The sequence below is a fragment of the Sciurus vulgaris genome (genome assembly GCF_902686455.1).
Source record: "Sciurus vulgaris genome assembly, chromosome: 8".
Taxonomy (NCBI): Eukaryota; Metazoa; Chordata; class Mammalia; order Rodentia; family Sciuridae; genus Sciurus; species Sciurus vulgaris.
The window spans coordinates 138,177,719-138,196,235 of NC_136468.1; the positions used below are offsets into that span (position 1 = coordinate 138,177,719).

An 18,517-nucleotide genomic window follows, 5' to 3' on the forward strand; every position below is an offset into this window, starting at 1 on the left:
GCATCACTTTTTAATGTCTTCATGGTATTATATTGAAGTGCTGCAATTAGAGATATTTATATTGTCAGAGACAGGTTGTCCTTGGAAATTTACCATGAGAATATGTATGTAGTTGGAAAAGTGCACTTAGGGGACTAACTCAGGGTTTGGAAGGACTGTATAGCATATTGAGGCCCATGGGCTTTGAACTTGCTGTAGATTTCAGTTCCAAAAGCATTATTTATTGGCTGAGAGACTTGGGCAAAATATTTACCTTTCTGTGATTTTCTTATAAATAAAATGGGAATACTAACATTTTACCTCCTCAGAGGATTGTTGTAAAAATTTAATCTTAGGACTATGCACAAAGTATTTAGCACAATGCTGAGTGACATTAATACATGGTCGTTTAGAAGAAATCTTAGCAGTAATCTAGTAGTTCTCAGGCTGATCACAAGAAGCATTAGGAGACTTTAAAACAAAATACAGGGGTTGAAGGTATAGCTTGGTGATAGAGCACTTGTCTAGCATATTTTGAGAACTTGGGTTCAATCCCCAGCACCACATACACAAAAAATTAAGGCAAAATATACACTCATGGATCCCACTCTTGTAGATTGATTTGATCAGGTTTGGGAATAGTTCCTGTTAACTGTGATGCAAAAAGATGGCTTCATGAATAATTGTCCAAAGAGGCCCTATAACAAAATTAGATGTAAGACAGGCATAATAGAACTTCACCCTTAGACCAGCCTTACTGGGGGAAAGTTTCTAGACACAAACTTGGGAGGGCATACAGTTGTAGCCAACAGTTTGTTGGTCATATACGGTCCAGATAAACTCATCAGAAATTTCTAACTTGGTCAAGTGAAGAGGGTGGAGATAGGGAGAAACATCCCAAAATTTTCATTGCACAATTATTCAAATAGTGCAATTATTGAAATAATTGTTGAATGTATATAATAAGCTAACATTTATTGACTTTTTTCTGTATCCCAGTTACTGTTAACTCTTAACACATAATTTATCCTCATAACAACTCTAGAATGTAGGTACAATCATTATGCCCATTTTACAGATACAGAAGGGGAAACAGGCCAGGTGCTGTGGTGCACACCTGTAATCCCAGTAGCTAGGGAGGCTGAGGCAGGAGGATCAAGAGTTCAAAATCAGCCTCAGCAATTTAGTGAGGTCCTAAAGCAATTCAGAGACCCTCTCTCTAAATATAATATTAAAAAGGGCTGTGGCTGTGGCTCACTGGTTAAGCACTAGTGTGTTCAATGCATGATACCAAAAAAAAAAAAAAAAAAAAAAAAAAAGTGGGGGGCGAGGAACAGGGTCAACAAAGTGGAATCATTTGCTAAGATGACACAACTAGCAAGTGGCAGAGCAACGTATGGATCCAGATCATCTGGCTGCAAATTCTGCATTCATTCATTCAACAAATACTTATTATATGTCTACTATACCATGCAGAGGACAAAAGTCTCTGCCCTTGTGGAGCTCGAATTCCTGCAGGAAGAGGCAGACAAAGATAATGAAATAAATTAAATAATGAGTGAGAAGATGTGAATGAGTGAGTGAGCAGAGGAGAGGGGCAGAGAGAGGAAGAATGGGAGTGATTTTTTTTGTAGTTTTAAATACAGAAGTCAGTGTAGGACACATTCGGCAGGTGATATTTGCCTCGAGCCTTGGTGTAGGTGAGTTATTTGGGTGGATACTGCTTAGGAGTGGTCCAGTTAGAGGAAAGAGTCATGCAAAAAGCTCTGTCTAAAGTCAGGCATGCTTGGGAAAAGCAGCAAATTGAGAATGGTCTGGCTAGAAGAGTGGGAAAATAGATGAGTTTATGATAAATCAGTAGGAAACAGCTGAGATTATGGGGTGGAGGTGGGGAGCAGATCATGTAGGACCTTTTAAGTAGTGTAAGTTTTACCCTGAGTTAAGTGTGGAGGATATGAAGATTTTGAGCAGAAAGGGTTTATATTTTAAAGGATCCCTGTTTTGGTAGAAGAGGAGGCAAGAAGCCACTTGGTTTCTATGGTAGTTGCGATTTATTTCTCAACTCCTCGTCACATCATACCGTTTGCCTAGTTGGTCAGGTAGCAGGGGGACACATTCATATATTCACACCATGTAGTCCCCACTCAAAGGCAACTCCATCCCAGCAGGGGGCAGAAACTCTGAGAGAGACAGCCTTTCCAACACTGGGCAGCGCCTTCCTTAACTACTCTACTTAAAGGTGGTTTCCTGTTGGCCAGAGTGGCAGCGATGTCAGCCAATGGCTGCCTACATCAGTTCGGCTTGGTCAGACGGGCACCAGCGTCAGCCAATAGGCAGAGGGGCTGTCTGAGGCTTCTGATTGGCCCCTTCGTTCACATATAAAAGACTCGCGCCGGCGCGGGGCCCTTCTTTCGCCAGGCGTCCTCGTGAGAGGTTTGTCTGGCGTCTGTTCCGTGCGGTGGGCTGTTGGCAGGAAGCATGGGGTCTTTGGGAGACTGGAGTGTGTGCGTTCGTGTGTGTTTATGTATGTGGTGGGACGCAGTTTGGGGACCACGGGACCCCGGCCAGTCCCACCTAGGACCTCGGCGTCGGCTCGCGCTCCATAGCTGATGGCGGCTGCCGGTCCAGGTCCCGCTGGCGCGTGGTCAGCACCGCATAGGCCTCGGGCCGAAGGACAGTGTCGGGGTGGCGGGGGTCTGAGCTCCCTTTTTCCCTTCAGTGACATCGTCTTTAAACCCTGCGTGGCAATCCCTGACGCACCGCCGTGATGCCCAGGGAAGACAGGGCGACCTGGAAGTCCAACTACTTCCTTAAGATCATCGTAAGTGTGGAGTGGGCTGTGGCCAACCATCATGCTGCCTCCACCCTGGGCGCTGATAGGGACAATCACCTGCCAACTACAGAATTATTAGGCCATTGCGGGTATATCTCCTACAATCTTAATTTCCTGTGAGAGGTCCCCCATTGGGAGATGAACAGACTCGGGCAAGTCAAGTAGTTACCTTTTTGCATACTATATTTTTTGTTCCCTTACCTATTTCTTTTTGGGGAAGATCTGAGGCAAGGAGTGACTCATTGTAAGGAGCCATGTCATTACACATTTAGGACCTGTCAGTCAAGAAATTGAATGTCCAGTGTCTTAATTTTGAATGCTTTTGAGGTGGGGCTTCCTTAACCAGAAATGCTGATCAAGCTGCTCTTTAGGAACTAGGCTGCCTTGTAGAGCTTAGTCTATATTTTAGTCTTGCACTTTTACCTTGAAGATTTCAAACAAAAAATTTTGAGGATCTGTAAATACACAATGTAGATTCTACAAGTATTGTTTTGCAGTGTTTGCTCTCTGTTACATTGTTTTGATTGCTGAAAGTCCATGTCTTCAAATGATCAGCTTATTTGGAACAGTTTTCTGTTAATGCAGCTATTTTGGCTAATCAGAAATGTGTTTCACAATTGGAAAAAGAGAACAATAGAAATGTAAATTTAAGTTTTGATTAAACATAGAAACCTAATTCTCACTATACGTAGCAAGCAAATCAGGATCAAATCTGATAGCATTACAATTCAGGAGGATTCTGGTGGGAAGAACTGTCCCAATCTGGAGTGACTTCAGAAAGATAGAAGAAAAGGAGAAGATGGAAATCAGTGATCATGGAGTTTGGTTTCTGCTCACCATTTTTTCCTCCTTTCTCCTGCTAAACTTGGCTTGTTTCTGGCTTGTTTTAATAGCAACTTTTGGATGACTATCCAAAATGCTTCATTGTGGGAGCAGACAATGTGGGCTCCAAGCAGATGCAGCAAATCCGGATGTCCCTCCGAGGGAAGGCTGTGGTGCTGATGGGCAAGAACACCATGATGCGCAAGGCCATTCGAGGGCACCTGGAAAACAACCCGGCTCTGGAGAAGTCAGTCAATGCCTCTGCCAACTTTGTCTTCCCTCCCTAGTGCCCTTCTCCCTTTTCCAGGAGAAGAAAGGTGCTTTCAGGTAATCGTTCTTGTGAACTTCTTTTTGCAGACTATTGCCTCATATCAGGGGGAATGTGGGCTTTGTGTTCACCAAGGAGGACCTCACTGAGATCAGGGACATGCTGCTGGCCAATAAGGTAAGGGGAGAATTAGACTGGATAAAAAACTGAGTTTGGCTGCTGCTGCTGCTGCTGCCCTTTTTTTTTTTCCCCCCCTTGGTGCTGGGCATTAAACCCAGGGCGTTGTGCATGGCAACTGTGCTATATCCCAGGCCCTGAGTTTAGCTTCTTAAAGCAAAATTGATCATTCTCAGATTGTGTCAGAGGAGAGACTTTTCTCATCGTTCATTTCAGGTCCCAGCTGCTGCCCGTGCTGGTGCCATTGCACCATGCGAAGTCACTGTACCAGCCCAGAATACTGGTCTGGGGCCCGAGAAGACTTCCTTCTTCCAGGCTTTAGGCATTACCACTAAAATCTCCAGGGGCACCATTGAAATCCTGGTGAGTAGACCTGGCTTGCCAGTGCTAGCTGGGCATATGGGGGCCTTCTCCTGGAGGCTGTGGGACTGCTGGATGTTCAGGTATTCATTGTGCACTGTTACTTTATTCTTCAGAGTGATGTGCAGCTGATAAAGACTGGAGACAAAGTGGGAGCCAGTGAAGCCACCTTGCTGAACATGCTGAACATCTCCCCCTTCTCCTTTGGGCTGATCATTCAGCAGGTGTTTGACAATGGCAGCATCTACAACCCTGAAGTGCTTGACATCACAGAGGAGACTCTGCATTCTCGCTTCCTGGAGGTGTGTATGTGCTACACAGTTCAGCTCCATCCTGCATTAATAGTTAGGAACATGACAGGTGCCAGAGTTGGGCACAGTTATCTACTCCATCTACTGTGAGATTATTGAAAGATTTAATGAATTAATGAGGAAAAAGCCTTAGGAAAGTGTGGACATGTTAGTAGGGGTTATTATTCTAGGGCCTGGAACCATGAGACATGAAGTTTTGATTTGTGTCATGAGTTGAAAGACAAGAGATAATTTAATACATAGAAGTTAACATTGCCAAGTGCCCTTACTTGGGGAGGACTGGTTGTCGTTTGTTCTGAGATTGTTTTGCCTAATTTTGGGATTAGACTGTCTTTAAGGAATAATGGTGATAGAAGATGTTATTCCTTTTTCCTTGTGTCTGTGCATTCTGCTTCTATAGATTTAACTAAGTTCAAGTTTCAAAAAAAATACATGCTGAATGTGTACAAGTTTTTCCTTGTCATCCCCTAAACAACATAGCATAATAACTGTAAGATATTTGCATTGTATTAGTTAACTAAAAATAATCTCTATTATTTAAGGTATATAGGAGGATGTTTGTAAGCAACACCATTTTATAAGGGACTTTAGTATCCATAGATTTTAGATTGGGGTCCTGGAACCAGTCCTCCATGGATATGGAGAGAGGACTTGTATTCTAATTTATTGCTCCATTTAACCTGTGTGTGTGTGAGTTTTATTGGGAATTGAACCTAGTGTGTGCTAGTCATCCATTTACTTTTTAGAAGTCTCACTGGTGGTTGAGGTTAACATGTAAATAAAATTTTTATCTCATGGAAGTAAATGACTATTAATAGTTTATATTTTTCACAAGGTGGTGACTTTTTCACGTAGCCACCATCATGGTATATAGAACACTTGGGTTTGGAATAAGGGCAAAAAAATTTATGAACTCATGGGTTTGAATTGCCTTGCCAGGAGCATTAGGTGTGAAATGAAATGTCTCCTTTGAGACAGCTGCTATGGGTTGTTTTTCCATATCAAACTTTCCTTAGTCTTCACTTTTTTCTCCAGGGTATCTCACTAAAATGTAATCTTTCTTTTCTCTCACAGGGTGTCCGCAATGTTGCTAGTGTTTGTCTGCAGATTGGTTATCCAACTGTTGCATCAGTGCCCCATTCTATCATCAATGGGTACAAGAGGGTTCTGGCTTTGTCTGTGGAGACTGAGTACACCTTCCCACTTGCTGAGAAGGTAAGATTGCACCAGGACCACAGTGGCACTGACAGCAGGGTAACAAATCAAATGGTAGCGTATTGAGTTAATCTTTTTATAATCATATCTTACATAGCAGGGTTTTTTTTTTTTTTTGGTACCAGGGATTGAACCCAGAGGTGCTTAAGCACTGAGCCACAACCCCACCCCTTTTTATTTTTAAGCGCTTTAAGAAACTGGGGACAGGGGAACCCTCTTTTCACTTTAGAAATGACAAGAAACCCAAAGAAGTGGACTACAGACAAGAGCTGGGCCTTAACACCCCCTTACTAGGCCATACCCAAGTTCCCCCTGCTGGAATTGCTTCCTGACTAGAAAGGTTGCACTGGTTTAGACATTGGTAGTCATTTATCTTGAGTTATACAAAGGTAGGTTTGTGGATAGTGGAGGGGTGTGGATGACCACTTTGACCACTGACTTCTCTTCAGGTCAAGGCCTTCTTGGCTGATCCATCTGCATTTGTGGCTGCTGCGCCAGTGGCTGCTGCTACTACTGTTGCTCCTGCTGCTGCGGCCCCAGCCAAGGTTGAAGCCAAGGAAGAGTCGGAAGAATCGGATGAGGATATGGGATTTGGTCTCTTCGACTGATCACCAAAAAGCAACAACTCGTCAGTTTGTATGCAAAACAAAGAAATAAAGACTTACTTCTTAAGTCTCTGAACTGTTCATTTTCTACATTTTAAGATTTGTAGTACTTAATGCTAAAAACTAAAGCAATGGACAAACATGAGAGCTTTGTATTTGAAGCTGATATTTGTGTTTTCTTTTTGTCCTTTGTTTTTTGGAACTGGGGATTGAACCCAGGGCTTTGTGCATGCAAGGCAAGTGCTTTATCACTGAGCTACATCCCAGGCCTGGGGTTGATACTGGAATGGGTTCTTTTTTGTGTCTAAATGAAGCTACTGCTCTTCTAGCAACTTAATACAAGTGTACAGTAGATCCCCCTTAACCACAGGGGATATGTTCAAAACCCCTCAGCTGGATGCCCAAAATTACACATACAGCTCTCACTCAGGGTCTGTAGGAGATTGGTTTTAGGACCCTCTTGAATATGAGTCTGCCAATGCTCAAGTCCCTTTATAAAATTATATAAAATGGTACAGTATTTGCATATGACCTATGGACATCCTCTGAAAAAAACCATCTCTAGAGTACAATGTAAATGCTATGGAAGTAGTTTTCACAGAATGAACACATGTTAAGTACAGACAGCTTTTTAAAATATCTTGGATACGTAGCTGGCTGAATCTACATGTGTAATCCCTGAATTTTGAGGGCTGACTACTGGTTTTTCCTTACATATCTACCAAAGTTTTATAAGTTGGGTCCAGTAAGAGGTTATAACTAATAAATGAAATAGGCTCTAGTAACATTGAGGCTATTAAGCTAAATAAGGGTTACTTGATAAAACCCTGATTGTGCAGTGGCTCTGAGATGGCTGCTAAGGTAGCTTAGAGTTTGGATAGACTAGACAGGGATGATTCATGTCCCAGTTGGGAGGGTGCAAGTTTTCACACTAGGCAACGGCATACAAGTTAAAACATGAATTGTTCCTGAGGTTTTTTCCATTTCATATTTTCAGGCCATGGTTGACTAGGGCTAACAAATTTGAAAGCAAAGCAGGATGAAGGGGGATTACTGTTATTTTTGTACTAGAATTCTTATTTCCACGGGTTTCTCTAAATTAACTTCGAGTAGGCCCAGTGTCATTTCAGATAGGTATTCAACACCAGGTCAGTTCTGGAGAGCAGTACTTAGCAATTGCTGAAAGGATAGGTGTTTTGTTATGAAGCTTACTGTTCACGCATTAGATCTGTGCTGGATCATGATATTTGTAACTAAATCTGTGTAGACAGATTTAGTCCAGGACCAAACCTAAACTGGAGAACATTTGCAGAACGATCATATTGGATAAAATTGAGACAACTCGCATGGAATCCTTCCTACCCTCTGCCATCTCCCACTTCATGATCTTGGCTTTTACTCCCAGCCTGGGTCATCCCCGCTAAAGGGCAGGATTTTGAGCGCCTGCATCTTTCCCTGATGCTTTACCCATTTTCAGGCCCTCTCCAAATCGTTCCTCAATGAATTGCAAACTCCTCGAGGTCGAGAGGCTGGTTCTCCCTTTTACCTAGTTCAGTTCTGCGGTCTGGGAGCAACATTTATAGTTTCTTCGAAGGAATGCAGCCTTCAGCAAAGGCTTACACTGGGTGTCCTGGCTGGGCCTGCAGCTCTAAGGGGAAGGGGGCTGCAGGGTGGTCCCCACGCGTTACGAATCAGACCCTGGTCTTCCTCGAGGCCAGGCTGAAATGCTGGGCCCTGGAACGGAAGAACGGACGCTGGCAGCCTGCGACTCGGGAGGCCAACTCCAAGTCCGGGCTATAGCGGCCGCCGTCCCGCCCGGGGGCGCCAAGGCCCCAGCGCGCTCCTGGCCTCGCCCTGCCGCGTGGGCCCTGCTCTGACCCGGAAGCGCTCCGGAAGCGGTTCCGGAGTCAGCGCCGGCAGGATGGCGGCCGACACGCAGGTGAGGCGGGCGGCTGCGGGGCCAACGCGGCCAGCGCCTGGGTGCGGACCGTAGCGGTCGGGCCGGCCCACTCAACCTGGGGTGCGGGGGTTGGCGGCTGCGGAGGGCGCGGTGCAGGGCCTCGGGCCGGCTCCTCGCGGCTCCCGACCCGGCAGGCGCAGACCGACCCCAGGCTCGGGGAGTCAGGAGCTCCGGCTTCGGCAGCTGGAGCCCTGCGGGGCCTTGCCCTGACCTCTCAGTTGCAGAAGTTCGCCTTTCCGAATCTCCGCTCCGTTTTTCCAAAGCCCTCGGGCTGTGAGCTCCGGTCCAGCGCCGGGTCTTCATTAAACTTTGTATTCAGTGTTTTTCGAGCACCTACTATGTGCAGGGACTTAGTAATCTTTGGGTTCGTACAGATTTGGGTTTAAGTCCTCGATTTCTCTAACACACTAGACAAGGGATTTAACCCCGCCAAGCCTCAGTCTTTTCGTTTCTAAAATGGGGATTGAAATAGCACCTATTGCATAGGGTTTTTGCGAAGAGTCAGTGCAATAGAAGAGGGCTTGGTATGTTTGGGTCGTTATTTTTAGGTCCAGGGTTAGAGGTAGAAGTGACCCTACTCCAGAAGAATCTTGGCACCCTTGAGTGTTAACACCTGTGGGTTTCTTGTAGTTCAGGAAAGACTTGGGAAAACCATTTATCTCACCCTAGCCTCCTTTGTAGCTGAATTTTAGTGTGAAAAGACAATATTAGGGGGAAAAGAAACCGGCATTTAAAGGACATTTTAGCTCACTTGGTCGCCATTTGAGAAGATTGATTTTTGTGTGTGTGTAGGCCCTGAGGCAGAAGAGTGACCACTTAACCTGAATATTCAGCAGATTTTTAGTGAGGGTTTCCCATGCAAGGGGCTAATTCGTTTAAAGTTGTGTTATATTAAATCCTAAGAAGAAAAGTGTCTTAGTCTGTTGGGTATTATTGGGAGATCACAGGGGGAATGACATATTTAATGTGTAACATTAATACTCAGGGATAAAAGAATCTTCTCTCTAGAGCTGTGTTGTCCAATGTGGTAGCCACTAGGTATGTGACTAGATAAAATAAATGAAATTAAAAATTCAAGATGTCCTAGTGCTTACCACAGGCTGTGTTATTGTGTATAGTACTTTTTTCTTTTTGGTGGGGAGGAATGCTGGAGATTGAACCCAGGGCCTTGCACATGCTAGGCAAGTGTTCTTCCACTGAACACTCAACCCCTGTGTTCTTATACTGTATAGAAAGAGGAAGCAAAGTAAGCCTACCCCGTGTACACCTCAGCCCAGGCTCCGTGCCTGGTCTGTATTGTGAATGGGGAGACAAGGAGTTGGGAAAAAAAAATTCAAACTGGGTGCATTGTGTATGTCTGTAATCCTCACTGCCTGGGAGGCTGAGGCAGGAGGATTGAAAGTTTGAGGTTAACCAGGACAACTTAGCAAGAGCCTGTCTCATAATAAAATAAGGGCTTGATGTCTATCTCAGTGGTAGAGTTTTTATCCACCATGTGTGAGGGCCTGGATTCAATCCCCAGTACTGTTTTAAAAAAAAAAAAGTATTTTGGGACTGAGCACATGTCTAGCATGCAGGTGTTTCTGGGTTTGATCCTCAGCCACACACATACTCAGTTCTCATATGGGTTGGGAGAAGGGGAGCAGACAGTAGCAGTAAACTTTCAGAAGCTAGAAAGTGTTAGTAAGTGGTAAAGGATTTAGTAGATCCAAGGAAATAAATCCTGATCCAACAGTTAGGAAAACCTAGAACCAACCTGATAATACATTGTAGAATCTCTGAAAGATGGGGATTGATGGTATTAGCTAACCTTGATTAAGGAAGACTGACTGAAAGCCATGTTCAAATGCAGTCAGATTCTCAGATCTTTTGTTCCGCACTGGCAAAAGACTAGAGGTTTTCTCTATGGAGACTGTAGAGCTCCATAGAGTGTAAAACTAATATCCAAGGAAATTATCAAGAAACTTTCTCCCAAATGGATGTGTTTCTAGACCAAATGTTCTCAGCACAGTGGGTAAAAATTGACTCAGAACCAAGTACATTATCCTGAAAATTTAAAGTTCTGAAACAGACAAAATCCGGAAACTTCTAGGGAAAAAAATGAGGTCTTACCCAAAGGATCAAAAGTCAGGAGCTAGGCACAGTAGTGCATGCCTGTAATTTCAGCAGTTTGGGAGGCTGAGGCGGGAGGATCACAGATTTGAGGGCAGCCTCAGCAACTTTGCGAGACCCTGTCTCAAAATGAAAAAGAGCTGGAGATGTAGCTCAATGATAAGGTGCCCCTGGGTTCAATCCCCAGTACAAAAAGAGAGAGAGAGAGAGAGAGAGAGAGAGAGACAAAAAACAAAAAAAAAAAAAAAAAAAAGAATGGCATTAGGCTTCACAACCACAACTCAAGAGTTAGAACTCATTGGAAAAATGTCTTCAGTATCTGAGCCTGGACCAACTTAATTCATGTATGAGGCTAGAACAGTTTCAGACTTGCAAGAACTTCCCAGAATGAAGGATGTTTATTCTTCACCTAAACATAAGAAAAGAGTATATTTTCAAGGTGATAAACTGGACTTCAACTGTAGAGGATCACCTACCAGATTGTGGAAGGAGAGAAAACTGAAAGAAATTCCTTCAGGAGAATAGAATCTGCTGAAATACCTGATCTACTTAAATGTATCAAATTGAAACAACTGAAAGTTTTGAGTTATTAATAAGAATAGATTAAAGCAAACTGAAGTGAGGTAAGGTGGTTATTAACTCCAGAAAAATTAAAATGCGGGGCAGGAGAAGAAATAGTTTATTTTACCTGGTGTGCAGGAGGCCCAGAGTTCAATCCTCAGCACCACGAAAACCAAAACAGTTAGTGACGTGGAAGTTGAGTACCATTTATATATAATGCAAGCCCTGACCACTTTGGTAGTCCATATTATGACACTGGGTACTTACACTGGGAAGGGCAGAGGGCATGTGGTGGGGTCAGAGAAGAAGAGGTAGAAAGGCAGTGAAACCAAAAAAATCAAAGAAGTATCAGCATGAGCACATTGCCTCCATATTTAGAGGTATGGTGGTAGCTACTGAAATATCAGCCAGAATCAACCCAGGAGGTTGCCCTGGGGGAGTGAGGGTAAAGAACTGGTTAAGTTAAAATAATCATTTATATAGAAGTTTGGACATCAGTTTATTCATTGCCAAGAGAATTATAATAGGGATTTAAGCATGAAAAGAAAAAATGCAGCCTCATTTTATTTCTCTAACCCCCTTTATTTATACTACTAATGAGAGCTACATATGAGATAGCCTCAGAAATACCACAGTGGCACTAATGTGCCACTAGTGTGTCACTGTATCCGCCCTACTGCTGGCTCATGAGTCCACAACCTGCCTACTTTGTAACTTGCAGAATATTGCTCAGGAATAGATTTACTTGAGTTTTCAGAAATATATGCACTCTGCCCCCTTCCCTGGGTCTTATGCTTATGTCCCTAGCAGGGGACTGCAGCTGTGTTAACTCAAATGGCTGTTGAAAGCCAAAGACTTGTTAGCATCAGTTTATACACTTGTTTAGTTTCAGGTTTCGTTTAAAAAATGCAGGTGCTGTGACTCTGGCTGCACTCTGAGCAGTGACTTCCTCTCTTGGAGGTGGTCAGATTGGGGATACTGATGCTTCTCTTGCCATCTTGTTATTGTTAGTAACCAGTTTGTGCTGTATGAGTAAATGCTGTATTTCTCTAGCTCATTAGTCTCCACAATAATCATATGAAATAGGTGCTATAATCTGTGTCAGATAGATGAAGAAACTAAAGATCAGGAGGATATACTATTTACTTGAGTTTCCACAGCTAATTAGGCAGAGCTGGGATCCAGCCTCTAATCATTCACCTTTTAGCCGGTATACTTACGCTCAGCTAGACTGGCCAGGATACTGACATTCCCCTGTGGGACGTTAAAGTGGGATAATATAAAAGGAACATGCTGGGCACTTAAGCCTTCCCTAGGTTTTGGGGAGTTCTGAAAACATATTTTCTGTCCAGAGGTTTTTGCTTTGCCTTCCTTTTTGGCCCAAGTTTAAGCAAGGTATGTTGACTGATTGGATTAAAATGGTACGTCTGAACTGGGCCATGATTTTGCCCCCTAGGAGATATTTGACAAGGTTGCGAGTTTTTTTTTTGTTTGTTTGTTTTTTTTTGTTTTTTTTTTGCGGTGCTGGGGATTGAACCCAGGGCCTTGTGTTTGTGAGGCAAGCACTCTACCAACTGAGCTATCTCCCCGGCCCATGATTGGGAGATTTTTGAATGTCAAAACTCCTGGGGGAGGAGAATGGATTGCTACTGGCTACTGGTGGGTAGAGACCAGGAGTGCTACTAAAATCCTGTAATGGGTAAAGGCAGCCCACTCCCATAAAGAATTACCCAGCCCCCCTGCCAGTCGTGCAGTTCCAGCTTACACACGCTTGCATGCACATACACGCTCATTGTTCTGTAGTCCACCTGGTGAAACTTTTTGTGGGCTTGGTCTTCACAGGTTTCCGAGACACTGAAGCGTTTTGCGGGGAAGGTAACAACAGCCAGTGTGAAGGAACGGAGAGAAATCCTGAGCGAACTAGGGAAGTGTGTTGCTGGAAAAGGTATTTATTTACTATCATATTGCCTACATACTATTCCATTTAGAGCGGTGATCTTTTCCTTGCTCTGTACAACTTCTGCCTTCACTTTTTTTGTTTGTTGTAATGTGCATTGAAACAGTTGAAACATTTGAATTAGTGGAGAGTTTTTTTATTCAAGTGTCAAAGTTTTTTATCCATTTCCATTAAAAATGTTTCTAAAAGATATCAACAGTCTTTCTCCTTTGTTTTTGGTACTGGGGATTCAACCCAGGGGTGTTTTATTACTGAGCTACATCCTCAGCTCTTTTTATTTTTCTATTTTGACATAGGATCTTACTAAGTTGCTCAAGGCCTTGCTAAGTTTCTGAGGCTGGCCTTGAACTTGTGATGCTCCTGCCTCAGCCTCCTGAGTAGCTGGGATTACAGGTGTGCGCCACTGTGTCTGGTTCAACAGTCTCTCTAGAATATGAGTACAAAAACATCCTTGTGACCTGGAGCACAGTTTTTCTCAATGTGTATTTGTGCAAGTCAGCAAGGTAGTAACAGATGATTGAGCAGTAAAGAATTCCAATAAATTTGGGAGATGTCATGTTTTCTCATGTTCACCTGGGACATTTTTAACAAGCTATTTTGATGTTATTAGATGTTCTTTTCTTTTTTTGGAAGTATAGGGGATTGACCCCAGGGGTACTAGACCACTGAGCTATATCTCCATCCATTTTTGGTTTTTATTGAGACAGGGTCTTGCTAAGCTGCTGAGTCTGACCTTGAACTTGAGATTCTCCTGCCCCCAACCTCCTGAGTAGCTGGGATTACAGGTGGGTGCCACTGCACTCACTTTTTTTTGTGGGTGGGGAGGGGGCAATTCTGGGAATTTAATTCAGGGTCTTGCACAAGCTTGGCAAGCACTTGACCATCCAGCTACATCCCCACCCCTACTAAGTGTTTTTTTAATTCTGTTTTCCTTGAACCTCTGTTTTTGCTGAAAACCTACTTTCCCAGGGTCTAGGGAGCATGTGCAGGGAAATGCCAGGCACATTTAGTTATCCTGATCCTGTCTTCTAACTGAGGGAACATCCCTATGACCTATGGGGCTCTGTAAGACCATTTCGCCTTCATTCAACAAGTCCTCGTTGGTCTTTTGAGTTTCTTCTTGATGTGCTCTTCTGTTGTACAGCATTGGTTAGCACAGTGTGGTCCCTAGACTCTTAGCATCAGCTTTGCCTCAGAACTTGTTAGATTCTCAATTCCACCAAGTAACTCAGATTCAGAAAGCCCTGGGGTGGATCCTGAGCCCTCTAGGAGATTCCTGTGTTTGCTCAAGTTTGAGCCATGGCTGTGTGGAGTTGGGTCTCCCCTTCTGTCAGCTCCCACTCAAATTAGTGAAGAGCCTACCTTCCACCACTCTTCACCCCTGTCCTCTTTTGATGCTTCTCAACTGCTGCTGTCTGGGCAACATATCCAAGCTTGTTAAAGTGGTATATAAATGAAGCAAATTGCTGTGTGTGAGCTTCTGAGAACTTTGCCTGTGTATTCATCTTTAGTGTGTGAGTTTATGGCCTCTGGTTTCTTTCTCAACATGGTTTTCCTTAGTAAAGACTGCCCTTCGACGTCATCAGCTGGATACATGTACTGAGCCATATGGTTGACTCTGGGAAATGACTGTGGATTACTACATCCCTTACCTTGTCCCAGTTGTAGGGGAAAAGTTTATGAATTACACAGGACCTTTTGAGGGTGATTTTACTCTTCTGTCACCCTGAAATTCTACATTTCAGAGTGAAGTGTTTGTGAAGGGCTTAGCCTTTGATGTACAAGTTGATTGTGGAAAGTTAACTAACTCCTTCATGAAATCATTAATTGTTGGTATTCTAATTTTTGAGTGCAAGGAGGGGCTGTTGTATAGTGATAAGTATTCTTGCCTCCATTTGTTATGGTAACAGATAGTCAAGTAAGATAACCAAAGGTAGGGTGAGATATTTCCAGCCAGGGTGAGGTCTTGAGAACTTTTCCAGAGCTGGCTGATCTTGGGGGCTGTTGGTGCACATCTCCCAGCCCAGCCTGAGCCTGAGGCCTACCTCCATAGACTTGAACGCGAGACTCACTCATGCCAGTGTCCCCTGTGTCTGAGCTTTTTTCTAGTTCTGTAGTCAGTGATGAGAGGCTCAGCTGGGCTTTGTGCTCTAGCCATGCCTTTGCCACATACTGGCAATGTGACCTGCCTCTGTCACTTTACCTCTCTGAGCCTGTCTTTTTTCTTTGAACTTGGAGATGGCAGTATTACCTGTCTCAGGGTTGGTGTGAGAAGTAAAACATGCCTGATGCTGTTCTATGTATCACCTGGCTATGGTGTGCTCTCAGGGTACATTAGCTGCTGTTATTGCCGTCCTCTTAGCCAACACCCGTTTGTGGTCCCATTTACTTTTCCTCAGTTACTGACATAGCCCTAAATCAGATTGACAGTACAGGATTGAGAGCCCCGGGGAACTGGATCCCTGCACCTCGTTCATTTCTCCTCTGTCATCTGGGGGCCTGGAATGCAGGCACCGTGTGAGCCCTTCATGGGTCTCTTGCTCTTGGGTGCCTCCCACCTTTGTCTGTAGTCTCTGGTCTGGAGCTCAGTCTGTAGCGCATGTCACATGTTGGCTTTCTGACATTCCTGAGCATTCTTGGTTGACCAAACTGCCTGATTCTCTCTGATGACCCCTCTTGGGTTCCTAGTACTCATTTTCTTCATCTTAAAGAGGGCTTAATAACAACAGAGCCCTCTTTGTGGGGATTAAGTCAGTTCATGAGTGTAAAATGCTCAGAGCAGCACTTACTGGGTGATAGCGGACCTTGCCTTTCAGTGCCCCGAGTTTCTGCTCACGGTAATACCACTGAGCATGTGCTGCCTTCTCTTTGCATATCTGCATAACTTACTTACTAATCTACAGGTCATGCTTAGGGTCCTTCAAAATTTCAGAAACGACTCCAGTTAAGGTCTCTTTTCTTTTCTAGTTCCTCATGGTACTTTAACCTTGTGCTTTTCTTTCTTTCTTTTTCTTTTTTTAATTAGGGGATTGAATCCAGGGGCACTCTACCACTGAGCTACATCTCTAGCCCTTTTTTGAGACCAGTCTCTCTAAATTGCTGAGACTGGCCTCAAACTTGGGATCTTCCTGACTTAGCCTCCCTGTAGCTGAGATTACAGGTATATGCCATTGGTTTTTCTTTTCTTTTCTTGGAGACAGGGTCTTGCTAAATTGTCCAGGTTGACCTTTAACTTGTGATCCTCATGCCTCAGCTCCTCAGGTAACTGGAACTGTAGGTATGCACCACTGGGCCTGGCTTATAGTGTATTTTGAACTGTTTATTAGGATAAACATAAAGAAAGGTACACATATTGTAAGCAAGCAGCTTGCTGAATCATTACAAATCATAACATGTCATGTAACCAGCATCCAGAACACGGAGCAGAATAGTTCAGAATTCCCAAACCTCTTCTCCGTGGAGAACACAGAGTATTTTGAAACTACTTGTACTTTTTTTTTTTTTTTTTTAAATATTTAGTTGTTGATAGACCTTTATTTTATTCATTTGTTTATATGTGGTGCTGAGGATCAAACCCAGTACCTCACACATGCCAGGCAAGCGCTCTACCACTGAGCCACAGCCCCAGCCCCCACTTGTACTTGTTTTGTTTCATTCATTTAGCAAATATCTCCCTAAAGCTTTTCTGTTCCAGACATTTTCCTAGGGTCTGCTTTTTTTGTTTATTTTTTTGTTTTGTTTTTTCCTCCTGGGGATTTTATCCCTCATATGGGGCATGTCAGCATCCAGTGGCCAAGACCCTGCCTGGCAAAATGCCTGGCTGAAGCAGATGCTCACTTTGTCTTTTATTGATCAATTTCTGTGTGATCTTGGGTTTCAGATCTGCCAGAGGGAGCAGTAAAAGGGCTCTGCAAGTTGTTCTGCTTGACTCTGCATCGATACAGGTGAATCCCAACCAGAGGCCCAGTGTCTGGAGCACTTGGTACAGAGAGATGGTATGGGGTAGTGGTTAGACCATACACATCGGAGCCAGACTGCCCAGGTCCAATCTAGCTGCTGGATCCTGGGCAAGTTCTAAACCTCTTTGTGTCTTAGTCTCCTCGTCTACAGACTGGGAATGCTCTGTTATCCACTTATACAGGTGGCATTAGTTAGTATAAAGGCCCAGAACCGTGCCTGTCTTGTCCCAGGTGCTCAGTGTGTGTGTGCCATCCTTGGTCATACATGTAAAAGCACTCGGACTAACTGGAAGCCCTAGTATGTGTTCCATAAATGTAGGTACTGCCCCTATACTCTTAATGGCTCATTTGCCCTTATTAGCTACTTTTAAAACTCTGGGAGGAGGTGAATTTCTCCAGTTATTTCATAATCCTATAGTCTGTCCATCGGAATACAGTGTGATCATGTTTTCTCTGAGAAAGGCCAGTGCCTGGCTTAAGAAGCCCTGTCCTGCCCAAGTCCACACACTCACCTTTCCCCTTCTTTTCTTCTTTAGAGATGCAGCCTCCCGCAGGGCCCTACAGGCAGCCATCCAGCAGTTGGCTGAGGCCCAGCCAGAGGCCACTGCTAAGAACCTCCTGCACTCTCTGCAGTCTTCAGGCATTGGCTCCAAAGCAGGCGTTCCCAGGTAAGTAGTAAAGGTGGTGACTCCTTGGGATTTGGTGGATCCTGCTCAGTTAGGCTAGGCTGCAGATGAACCTCACTTGTATACCTGGTTCTTAGCCCTTTGCACTTTGAATGGCCCTGGAGTCTGTTTGGAGTCTGCTTGGAGTCAGCCTCGAGTCAGCCTGTGGTGGAGGGAGAAGTGGGGATGGGCAGCTCAGTGGTGAATCACCACTTTCCTGAGGAGCAGGGCTGGGAACCAGTGGAAGCAAGGCACTGGAGGGAAAGCCATCTTTTTGTTTTTAGAGTTGTAAGTGCCAAGAGATGGAACTTTGGCAAATGAGACCTCTTTTTTCCTGAATTGTCATGGATGATTTGTGGGGTGTGGATTTCTACCCTGTTTGGTCAAGAGAGGGTCCTATGTACTAGGCAGGGCTTTGGGTTGAATATTTGTCTTTCAGATAGAGGGTTTTTTCTCTGCACTCACCCTCCCTTCTCCTCCCCTTTGCAGTAAGAGCAGTGGCTCAGCCGCCTTGCTGGCTCTGACCTGGACCTGCCTTCTAGTGCGCGTTGTCTTTTCCTCAAAAGCGAAGCGGCAAGGAGACATCTGGAATAAACTGGTAGGTTCCCAGGTCATTGGAGAAGTGAGGGTTAGCTTTCTGCATGGAGTTAGGGGTATTTTAGTACCTCCTCTGTGCCATGTGCTCTTCCAGGTGTCTGTGACAAGGCACTTTGAATTACCCCTAGATATGTGA

General features: G+C 44.2%; 2 protein-coding genes across 2 annotated transcripts in view; both read left to right on the forward strand.

Annotated features, from left to right (window-relative positions):
- The first annotated feature begins 2,692 nt into the window (after positions 1 to 2,692).
- RPLP0 (ribosomal protein lateral stalk subunit P0) lies at positions 2,693 to 6,637 on the forward strand. Its single transcript, XM_079151429.1, has 7 exons — positions 2,693 to 2,800; positions 3,706 to 3,881; positions 3,992 to 4,079; positions 4,296 to 4,442; positions 4,556 to 4,741; positions 5,825 to 5,965; positions 6,415 to 6,637. The coding sequence occupies exons 1-7, from the start codon at positions 2,747 to 2,749 to the stop codon at positions 6,571 to 6,573; spliced, it is 951 nt and encodes a 316-aa protein (XP_079007555.1). The 5' UTR covers positions 2,693 to 2,746; the 3' UTR covers positions 6,574 to 6,637.
- Positions 6,638 to 8,477: 1,840 nt separating this feature from the next.
- GCN1 (GCN1 activator of EIF2AK4) overlaps positions 8,478 to 18,517 on the forward strand; it is a 59,845-nt gene continuing 49,805 nt past the window's right edge. Inside the window, exons 1-5 of the mRNA XM_079151213.1 lie at positions 8,478 to 8,509; positions 13,046 to 13,148; positions 17,041 to 17,104; positions 17,656 to 17,787; positions 18,274 to 18,382. Of these exons, the coding sequence (XP_079007339.1) occupies positions 8,492 to 8,509; positions 13,046 to 13,148; positions 17,041 to 17,104; positions 17,656 to 17,787; positions 18,274 to 18,382 (426 nt within the window). The 5' untranslated portion in view covers positions 8,478 to 8,491. The remainder of the gene's footprint in view (positions 8,510 to 13,045; positions 13,149 to 17,040; positions 17,105 to 17,655; positions 17,788 to 18,273; positions 18,383 to 18,517) is intronic.

What these genes read in the sequence shown, in the direction of transcription:
- RPLP0 (XM_079151429.1), top strand. Translation starts at nt 2,747, where the DNA reads ATGCCCAGGGAAGACAGGGCGACCTGGAAGTCCAACTACTTCCTTAAG. An exon ending in ACTACTTCCTTAAGATCATC is followed by an intron (nt 2,801 to 3,705) that starts GTAAGTGTGGAG and finishes TTGTTTTAATAG; the next exon opens with CAACTTTTGGATGACTATCC. An exon ending in CCTTCCCACTTGCTGAGAAG is followed by an intron (nt 5,966 to 6,414) that starts GTAAGATTGCAC and finishes ACTTCTCTTCAG; the next exon opens with GTCAAGGCCTTCTTGGCTGA.